Source organism: Clinocottus analis, unplaced genomic scaffold, assembly GCF_023055335.1.
Source record: "Clinocottus analis isolate CAN_PGR_092001 unplaced genomic scaffold, fCliAna1.0.p SCAF_5, whole genome shotgun sequence".
In the NCBI taxonomy this organism is placed as follows: Eukaryota; Metazoa; Chordata; class Actinopteri; order Perciformes; family Cottidae; genus Clinocottus; species Clinocottus analis.
In genome coordinates, this window is record NW_027176207.1 from 22893058 (window position 1) to 22902901 (window position 9844).

Genomic DNA, 9844 nt, shown 5'->3' on the forward strand with positions numbered 1-9844 from the left:
TGGTCCGGTTGGACCGCTGACCTCGGCGCTCCTCAGGGCCTTCAGCAGGTTGGTCACAGAGTCCTTGAAGCAGCCGGCGAGCCTCCAGCCGAGTTCCTGGAACAGAGCGCCCAGACACGCCACGGCCGCCCTGCGGACAAACGCCATCTTTACGCATCCGGCCGCAGCCGGGAAAACCGTGTTTCACAGCGCGCCGTGAACGCAGCACTCACAGCCGGGTCGGGAGTCCCGACGGAGAGTCGTCTCTGCTGCGGATGATGTCGTTGCACCGGTCCACAGACAGCGTGGCCGTAACGGGGTCTCCCAGGCCGTACAGCAGGGCCAGGCAGCGGGCCAGCAGCCAGCGGGTCGGCGGGCCGGGGGAGCCAATCAGAACGCCCGACAGCTGCTCGATGAGGCGCCGCTGGTTCCGCCTGATGTCATCCTGCAGGAAGAGTTGTGATGTCACAGTCATGTGACCTTCAAGCTCACTAAAGGAAGTGATGTCACAGTCATGTGACCTTCAAGCTCACTAAAGGAAGTGATGTCACAGTCATGTGACCTTCAAGCTCACTAAAGGGCCTCGCTCAGCTCTCACTCGCTCTTCTTTAGGTTAGCTTGTTATATGTATTAGTTCGATAGTTATCTGGTAGATAGTAAGTTATGATATCTAGCTAGTTACATAGCTATGCTAGCTATGTAACTAGCTAGCCAGAGAGCTATCTATGCTAGCTCTCTGGCTAGCTAAAGGGCCTCTCACCCGCTCAGCGGCAGGAAGCAGCTTCTTCAGGCGGTTCAGCCACTCGAACACGAACGCCGCCCGCTGGGGTTCAGCCAGCTGGCTGCACGCCTCCTCGTCCAGCAGGAGGCAGCGGGCTCGCTCCATCCTGCACCTCCTTCCTCCTCCTCTTCTCCTCTCAGTGGGGGAGGGAGCTTCTGTCCTGCTGGGTCATGCTCCTGAAACCTGTCAGACACAGAGGGGGATCCATATGAACAGGAAACTACAACCACACAGGATTCTACATTTCCCACAATGCAACGCAGCAGCATTAGAGCCTTCTATGCTGCTGCGAAGAAGGAGGAAGAGAAGAAAATCTGAGCAACGACCGCTCATTAATTATTCAGGTGCACGACTCCTCTAGTGAGAGAATCTAAAAATACTGTGTGTGTGTGTGTGTGTGTGTGTGTGTGTGTGTGTTCTAAATACATCAGTAGTGTAATAATAACCATTATTTATTATTAAATTAAATAAATAAACGTTTGAAACATACAATTATTCAGTTTGGAATTATTTCAACAGTTTTTTTTTGTTTATTCCATAAAAAACTGAAGTTATGAATCATGATCAGATTCATTGATCGATCCATTGATCCGCTGCTCGTTTCCTCCGTCAACATCTTCATGAGGATGAAACCTCTGATTCATCATGATAGATAGATAGATATATAGATAGATAGATATGCTACTTACATGGATAGTTTATATATATGTATATATATATATATATATATATATATATATATATATATATATATATATATATATGTAAATATATGTATATATATATATATATATATATATTTATTTTGATTTTATTTTATTAGATGTTTTAAAGTTGCATCATTTAAGTTCTATGAATTATTTTTCATTATTTTTTTATATTTGTGAGTTTTAGTAGAAGCAGTAATCTAACTGTTATTAAAATAAAACTAGAAACAGAGCTGTAACGTTAGTAAAATGTTCATGTGTTCAACATTGTCCTCTTGTCGTGTGTTCAACGCGTTCCTGAATACAAACTACTGATTAATACACAAACTTTGTTCATTTCACATTAACAACAAACAGACTCCTGTTAGCATCAGGTGGCTAACCGGTTAGCTAACGAGCGAAAGTTCAGCGGATAAGAACGGGGCTTCCTACCGGCTGCGGTCCGGTAACCGCCGGGGAACGGAGCGGGCTGTCGGCTGGGAGCCACCGAGCGGAACGTGAGTATCCGGTTGTTTAGCTGCTGTGAACGTCACCGGAATGAAGCGACCACCGGGGCGAAGTCAGCATCGAGCCACCGGAAACACACGCAGCACATCCGGTCCACGCTTTTCATAATAAAGCACGTAACGTTTTTTTGAAACGTTTAAAATAATCAATTCAATGAAAAAGAAGAAGAAAAGTGTCCCCCGGAATTTATTCATTTGAATACAACATTCAAATAGTGCCAACCAATATCTCTGTCATGATGTTTCATGTATGTTTTATTTCAGGTGGTTCGATTGAGACTTTTATGTTTTTTAATGAGTTTCACTTCCGGTTGTGCTTATTGACGCAATCTTATCGCTCGAGATCTGACAAGTCCATCCACGAATCATCGAGCGCAGTCACAACAAGGAAGTGATGTCACTGAACCCTGAGCTCTGTCTGCCAGGCACCATCACCACAGAGCTCACTTCATAACGTGCTTAAAGTAAGTATTCTTCAACTTGTTACAATTTAGCACAACAAAAATACCTTATGTACTTCAAGTTGTACTTAAATACTATTTAAGTGAACTTCTTGCCAGCTCAGACGAAGGGGTGAATACTAATTACATCCTGTCAGTCCCGATAAAGGGCACAGTCTTCGTCCTTCAGGGCGTCCGGTGGATCGTGGAGCAGCCACCCCGAGCAGCTACAAGTCCCTCCCGGGTCGTCCCGCCGTCTCCTCCCGGTATTTCTGCGCGATGTTCGGCTGCCTGGTCGCGGGCCGCTTGGTGCAGACGCAGGCGGCGCAGGTCGCTTCGGATAAGTTCGTGTTTGACCTGCCGGACTACGAGCACGTGAACCACGTGGCGGTCTTCATGCTGGGCACGGTCCCGTTCCCCGCAGGCTCTGGCGGGGCCGTGTACCTGTCGCTCCCGGGCCCCGCGGGCCCGGCGTGGCAGCTGCTCGGCTTCATCACCAACGAGAAGCCGAGCGCCTTCTTCCGCATCTCCGGGCTGCAGGCCGCGCAGGCGGGGGGCGCGCAGCCCTTCGGGTCCGGCTCCTCCTCCGTGGCCCAGGTGGGCGTCTCGGTGGAGGCTCTGGACCAGCTGGCCCAGCAGACCCCGGTGTCCGGCTCCAGCGCGTCCACCGTGGACTCGTTCCTGCAGTTCACCCAGAAGACGCTGGACAGCTTGTACAACTTCGCCTCGTCGTTCGCCGTGACGCAGGCGCAGATGACGCCGAACCCGACCGAGACCTTCATCCCGTCCAGCTGCGTCCTCAAGTGGTACCAGAACCTCCAGAGGCGGCTGAGCCAGAACCCCAACTTCTGGAAGACCTGAGCCCCTGACTCTATACATTTATAATAAACACAAACAACAACACTTTTACAACTGTGCTTTTTATTTTCACCGTATTTATGTTTTCTAGATGAATAAATAAAAGCTGTTTTCTGAGTGGATTCTTTCACGAAGAGCACAAGAACCTTCTGGTGTGAGACTCTTCTCTCTCTCAGGTTCTGCAGTAAAGGTTCAGCCGCCAGGCGGCGCTGCAGCGACTCTACATACAGAGCTGACCGGTGTTGCGTTCAGGGACACATTTATATTCCAGTTGTGGGTCCTTCAGGTGCCCAGTGAGGCCTTCAGGGACCCAGTGAGGCCTTCAAGTGCATGTAGTAATGAAACATTTATAATAAAAGACAATTAATAAAGTACATTTCTGAGACAAAATACATATTTACTAAAAAGTCTGTTTCAGTTATTACTATTAATATTTAGATAAACCAGAGTAATGTTGTTTACGTACTGAATGAATACATTTTCGTTATTGCAATTTAAACATTCAAATAAATGGATAAATTGATATTTTTAATGACCATAAATTCGTCCACGGGGTTTTATTTTGAAGGTTCGGACCGGAAGTCCTCTACCTGGGCGCCTCAGTGGGTGAAAGATCAAACAAACGGCAGCGGGAGTTTCCGCTGAAACGATGAGCGGTGAGAACCGACAGCAGAACCGGTCAGACCGGACCGGGCCGAGCCGAGCCCCCGCCGGCACGACCGGTCCGACAGGTGAGTCCCGCCAGGTGTATAAGAGGCGCTGCGCGGCTCCTCGGCAGCTCCCACACCGCCGCAGACCTCCAGACCTGTAGACCTCTGTAGACCTCCACCCTCCAGACCTCCACCATGTACCTGCAGCTGCTGGTCGCGGCGCTGCTGGGCGCCTACGTGTTCCTCAAGCGCACGCTCTTCAGGGGCTCCAGGTGCAGAGGCACCGCGGCCATGGCGGGAAAGACCGTCATCATCACAGGTGAGTGCGGGGGGCGGGGCTACCGCAGGGTAGCATGTACTGGTATCACTTTACTGGTGTACTTGTATCACTTTACTGGTGTACTGGTGTCACTTTACTGGTGTACTGGTGTCATTTTACTGGTGTACTGGTGTCACTTTACTGGTGTACTGGTCTCACTTTACTGGTGTACTAGAACTAAAAAAAAGCTTTGGGGTGTTCAAGGGAAGTGATCATTAGTTGTATAAATATCTATCTCTCACTTTATCTGAGGGTTCTCATGACCTTCACCAGTAGTGGACGTTAGCATGAAGCTCCTTCACCAGTAGTGGACGTTAGCTTGAAGCTCCTTCACCAGTAGTGGACGTTAGCATGAAGCTCCTTCACCAGTAGTGGACGTTAGCATGAAGCTCCTTCACCAGTAGTGGACGTTAGCATGAAGCTCCTTCACCAGTAGTGGACGTTAGCATGAAGCTCCTTCACCAGTAGTGGACGTTAGCATGAAGCTCCTTCACCAGTAGTGGACGTTAGCTTGAAGTTCCTTCACCAGTAGTGGACGTTAGCATGAAGCTCCTTCACCAGTAGTGAACGTTAGCATGAAGCTCCTTCACCAGTAGTGGACGTTAGCATGAAGCTCCTTCACCAGTAGTGGACGTTAGCATGAAGCTCCTTCACCAGTAGTGAACGTTAGCATGAAGCTCCTTCACCAGTAGTGGACATTAGCATGAAGCTCCTTCACCAGTAGTGGACGTTAGCTTGAAGCTCCTTCACCAGTAGTGGACGTTAGCTTGAAGCTCCTTCACCAGTAGTGGACGTTAGCTTGAAGCTCCTTCACCAGTAGTGGACGTTAGCATGAAGCTCCTTCACCAGTAGTGGACGTTAGCATGAAGCTCCTTCACCAGTAGTGGACGTTAGCATGAAGCTCCTTCACCAGTAGTGGATGTTAGCATGAAGCTCCTTCACCAGTAGTGGACGTTAGCATGAAGCTCCTTCATTAGGGACGTTAGGCCTCGGGACCTAGCTGGTTAGCTTAGCATCCACTCTCCCCCCTGTGGGCGGGTTGGTCCAGCAGCTCTTGATCCTCGTGAGCTGCTGATGCAGAGAACCGTAACGGAGAACCGCAACGTTCCGGTCTTCCCGCTGCAGGAGGGAACACCGGCATCGGGAAAGCCACGGCTCAGCACCTCGTCAGGAAAGGAGCCAGAGTCATCCTGGCCTGCAGGAACCAGGTGAAGGCCGAGGTCGCCATCAAGGATATACAACAGGTGAGGAGGAGGAGGAGGAGGAGGAGGAGAGGAAGCAGCCTCTCACATGTGGTGGCTTGTCAGGGAGCAGTCGCGTTAGCAACGGAAGTGCTAAACATGTTATGGAGTGACATTTATTTAGAGAGAGACCTTTAACTATCTCAGGGTTGTTGTTGTTGTTGTTGTTTGAGTGAAAGCAGTTGAAGTGTAATTCAGCTGCAGGAGAGTTAAACTATAAGCACAGAACAGCTGAATGTGAGCGATGAAAGGAGTCGAAGTGAAGGAGTCAAAGACTCCAACACGTTTACCACGAGGACGCCATGATGATGATGATGATGATGATGATGATCTCCTTCCAGGCAACAGGAAGTACTGACGTGCTCTTCATGCAGCTGGACCTGGCCAGTCTGAAGTCGGTCCGCTGCTTCACCGAACGCTTCCTGGAGACAGAGTCCAGACTGGACCTGCTCATCAACAACGCTGGTACACACACACACACACACACACACACACACACACACACACACACACACACACACACCCCTGCATCCTCGCACTAGATGTTACCCCATTGTACACGCTGGCCGTGATGTTTATGGGATGTTTTGTATTCATAGCTCAGGTGTCCATCGACATTTTGTGTGAAACTAACCAATAAACACTTGGAGAATCCATTAGGACCCGCCCACCTGCAGAGATCCACTGTTTGAGACATCACACTCCACCTGAACACCAGGGAACTGCAGAACTACACATTCCTTTTCTTTACATAGTACACACTATGTACACTGTGTGTATAAGTACAGAGTACATAGTACACACGTGCAGATATCAGGTGTCACACAGGTGTGCAGGTGAGCCGGCAGTACCAGTGACACACCTGAAGTGGAATGCAGCCATCAATCATCAATCGTGACAGTTTCTCTGCTGAGGGCTCAGAGTTCAGTTTATCTTTCATACTTAATATTCTTCATCAAATTAATTGTCTTTAACATTTTGTAATCATGTATATTTTCTAATGAATGGCGTGCAGATGTTCCATAGGTGTACTTGTATGTGTTGTGTGGCGTTATTTGAAAGCACACCTGTCTGCAGGTCTGGTGGCCGACGGCCGGACAGAAGACGGCTTCGGCATCGAGTTCGGGGTGAACCACCTGGGTCACTTCCTGTTGACGTACCTGCTGCTGGACATCCTGACGCAGGCGGGCGGCGGCCGCGTGGTCACCGTGTCCTCCATGGCGTACCGCTGGGGACACATCGACCTGGAGGTGAGTCCACACCCGACCAGGTGTTTCCTCCTCAAGGCGTACGACACATAGAACACAGTGAAGGAGTGAAGCCGTGTCAGTGTGAACAGCCGTCAGTACAAGAGCTCACACACACCAGTCTGTTAGGAGAAACACGGTAACTCACTTAAGTATCCTGACTTAAGTATCTTCTGTGTCGTGACTTGAGTATTGCGACTTAAGTATCGCGACTTAAGTATCTTAAATATCGTGACTCAAGTATCAGAATTAGCTTCACATTCATGAAATTATCTTAGGTGTTATGACTTAAGTATCTTATGTGTTGTGACACACTCATAGGATCCTGTGTAAGTGAACTTGTTGTTGTTGTTGTTGTTGTGTTCAGGCCCTGGCGGTGAACAGACACCTGGGCACCGGCAGGTACAGCTGGCAGTTCTTCCAGGCGTACTGCAACAGCAAACTGTGCAACATGCTCTTCACCCACGAGCTCGCCAAGAGGCTGAAGGGATCCCCCGTCAGCTGCTACAGCGTCCACCCAGGTAACAGAGGTCACCTGGAGGTCACCTTCAGGTAACAGAGGTCACCTGGAGGTCACCTTCAGGTAACAGAGGTCACCTGGAGGTCACCTTCAGGTAACAGAGGTCACCTAGAGGTCACCTGGAGGTCACCTTCAGGTAACAGAGGTCACCTGGAGGTCACCTGGAGGTCACCTTCAGGTAACAGAGGTCACCTGGAGGTCACCTGGAGGTCACCTTCAGGTAACAGAGGTCACCTAGAGGTCACCTCCAGGTCACAGAGCTCACCTGGAGATGTTTCATCAGTTTAAAAGTATACAGAATATTGTTTAAATTGTAGTTCTTGTTTGTTTCCGTCTCAGCACGAGGTCGTTCATATTTCTACGTTTCAGAGTTCTCATTTAAAACTCAGGTGTGTAAAGTAAAGCAGCGTGAAGTGTCAGAATGCAGGAGAACGTGTTCATGGAGGTCTGCAGGCACTCTGGAGGTTTCCACTCTGACGGTCTCTGTCTCGACCCCACGGAGTTCATGTTGACGAGACGTGCGTGAGGGTCGTGACGGCTGCCGTCCGTCCGCTGAGGTCATGTGACCGTAAATCAGGTGCGCCCTCTCGTCCTGCAGGCGTGGTCCGCACCGAGCTGTCCCGTAACGTCAGCCTGTGGCAGAAGGTCTTCATCGAGCCCATCGCCCGGCTGCTGTTCCTGGACCCCGAGGCCGGCGCGCAGACCACGCTGCACTGCTGCCTGCAGGAGGGACTCGAACCGCTGAGCGGCCGCTACTTCTTCTGCTGCGCCGCGGAGGACGTGACCCCGCGCGGCCGCGACGACGGCGTGGCCCGCAAGCTGTGGGACGTCAGCGAGCGCCTCTGTGGACTCTCTTAAGGTGGACTCTCTTAAGGTGGACTGACCACAGGAGTTTCCTTGTTAGTGTCAGTGTGTCCTTCATGTGTGTAACAACTTCCTTCTGTAATAAAGCTTTGCTCTGGAGCATCAGCAGAGTGTGGATATCATAAGCATCGTAACTTAAGTATTGTGACAAATATCGTAACTTAAGTATCGTGACTTTAGTATCTTAAGTATCGTGACACAAGGTCCTCTGTGAACTACCTTCTGTGGTGAAGCTCTGCTGTGGAGCAGCAGCAGCAGCAGCAGCAGCAGTGTGTTGCTGTGGAGCAGCAGCAGCAGCAGCAGCAGTGTGTTGCTGTGGAGCAGCAGCAGCAGCAGTGTGTTGCTGTGGAGCAGCAGCAGCAGCAGTGTGTTGCTGTGGAGCAGCAGCAGCAGCAGCAGTGTGTTGCTGTGGAGCAGCAGCAGCAGCAGCAGTGTGTTGCTGTGGAGCAGCAGCAGCAGCAGCAGTGTGTTGCTGTGGAGCAGCAGCAGCAGTGTGTTGCTGTGGAGCAGCAGCAGCAGTGTGTTGCTGTGGAGCAGCAGCAGCAGTGTGTTGCTGTGGAGCAGCAGCAGCAGTGTGTTGCTGTGGAGCAGCAGCAGCAGTGTGTTGCTGTGGAGCAGCAGCAGCAGTGTGTTGCTGTGGAGCAGCAGCAGCAGTGTGTTGCTGTGGAGCAGCAGCAGCAGTGTGTTGCTGTGGAGCAGCAGCAGCAGTGTGTTGCTGTGGAGCAGCAGCAGCAGTGTGTTGCTGTGGAGCAGCAGCAGCAGTGTGTTGCTGTGGAGCAGCAGCAGCAGTGTGTTGCTGTGGAGCAGCAGCAGCAGTGTGTTGCTGTGGAGCAGCAGCAGCAGTGTGTTGCTGTGGAGCAGCAGCAGCAGTGTGTTGCTGTGGAGCAGCAGCAGCAGTGTGTTGCTGTGGAGCAGCAGCAGCAGTGTGTTGCTGTGGAGCAGCAGCAGCAGTGTGTTGCTGTGGAGCAGCAGCAGCAGTGTGTTGCTGTGGAGCAGCAGCAGCAGTGTGTTGCTGTGGAGCAGCAGCAGCAGTGTGTTGCTGTGGAGCAGCAGCAGCAGTGTGTTGCTGTGGAGCAGCAGCAGCAGTGTGTTGCTGTGGAGCAGCAGCAGCAGTGTGTTGCTGTGGAGCAGCAGCAGCAGTGTGTTGCTGTGGAGCAGCAGCAGCAGCAGCAGTGTGTTGCTGTGGAGCAGCAGCAGCAGCAGCAGCAGCAGCAGTGTGTTGCTGTGGAGCAGCAGCAGTGTGTTGCTGTGGAGCAGCAGCAGTGTGTTGCTGTGGAGCAGCAGCAGCAGCAGCAGCAGCAGTGTGTTGCTGTGGAGCAGCAGCAGCAGCAGCAGCAGCAGTGTGTTGCTGTGGAGCAGCAGCAGCAGCAGCAGCAGTGTGTTGCTGTGGAGCAGCAGCAGCAGCAGCAGCAGCAGCAGCAGCAGCAGCAGTGTGTTGCTGTGGAGCAGCAGCAGCAGTGTGTTGCTGTGGAGCAGCAGTGTGTTGCTGTGGAGCAGCAGCAGCAGTGTGTTGCTGTGGAGCAGCAGCAGCAGCAGCAGCAGCAGTGTGTTGCTGTGGAGCAGCAGCAGCAGCAGCAGCAGCAGTGTGTTGCTGTGGAGCAGCAGCAGCAGCAGCAGCAGCAGCAGCGTGCCCACCCTGACATGTAGTTTCTTCATGGCAGCTGTAGTTCTTTATTGTGCCAACAGAGTAATTATTTAACTTGAACTCCGGTGAAAGAAAAGCTGAATGAGG

The 9844-nt window shown here is 51.3% G+C and overlaps 3 protein-coding genes across 3 annotated transcripts in view; 2 read left to right on the forward strand and 1 right to left on the reverse strand.

Annotated features, from left to right (window-relative positions):
* The window catches only part of heatr5a (HEAT repeat containing 5a), a 17400-nt gene extending 15351 nt beyond the window's left edge, over positions 1 to 2049 (reverse strand). Inside the window, 4 exon segments of the mRNA XM_068600191.1 lie at positions 22 to 130; positions 213 to 424; positions 740 to 943; positions 1900 to 2049. Coding sequence (XP_068456292.1) covers positions 22 to 130; positions 213 to 424; positions 740 to 865 — 447 coding nt within the window. The 5' untranslated portion in view covers positions 866 to 943; positions 1900 to 2049.
* Positions 1850 to 3416, forward strand: hikeshi (heat shock protein nuclear import factor hikeshi). The gene is made up of 3 exons (XM_068600113.1): positions 1850 to 1964; positions 2238 to 2437; positions 2572 to 3416. The coding sequence occupies exon 3, from the start codon at positions 2693 to 2695 to the stop codon at positions 3272 to 3274; it is 582 nt and encodes a 193-aa protein (XP_068456214.1). The 5' UTR covers positions 1850 to 1964; positions 2238 to 2437; positions 2572 to 2692; the 3' UTR covers positions 3275 to 3416.
* A 444-nt stretch (positions 3417 to 3860) lies between these two features.
* Positions 3861 to 8206, forward strand: LOC137802307 (dehydrogenase/reductase SDR family member 13-like). Its single transcript, XM_068600108.1, has 6 exons — positions 3861 to 4240; positions 5366 to 5484; positions 5823 to 5946; positions 6559 to 6731; positions 7096 to 7249; positions 7847 to 8206. The coding sequence occupies exons 1-6, from the start codon at positions 4117 to 4119 to the stop codon at positions 8104 to 8106; spliced, it is 954 nt and encodes a 317-aa protein (XP_068456209.1). The 5' UTR covers positions 3861 to 4116; the 3' UTR covers positions 8107 to 8206.
* Positions 8207 to 9844: the final 1638 nt, after the last annotated feature.

Coding starts and splice junctions, on each gene's coding strand:
- hikeshi (XM_068600113.1), top strand. CDS start 2,693: ATGTTCGGCTGCCTGGTCGCGGGCCGCTTGGTGCAGACGCAGGCGGCG.
- LOC137802307 (XM_068600108.1), top strand. CDS start 4,117: ATGTACCTGCAGCTGCTGGTCGCGGCGCTGCTGGGCGCCTACGTGTTC. Junction 5,485..5,822: donor CCATCAAGGATATACAACAG/GTGAGGAGGAGG, acceptor ATCTCCTTCCAG/GCAACAGGAAGTACTGACGT. Junction 6,732..7,095: donor GGGGACACATCGACCTGGAG/GTGAGTCCACAC, acceptor TGTTGTGTTCAG/GCCCTGGCGGTGAACAGACA.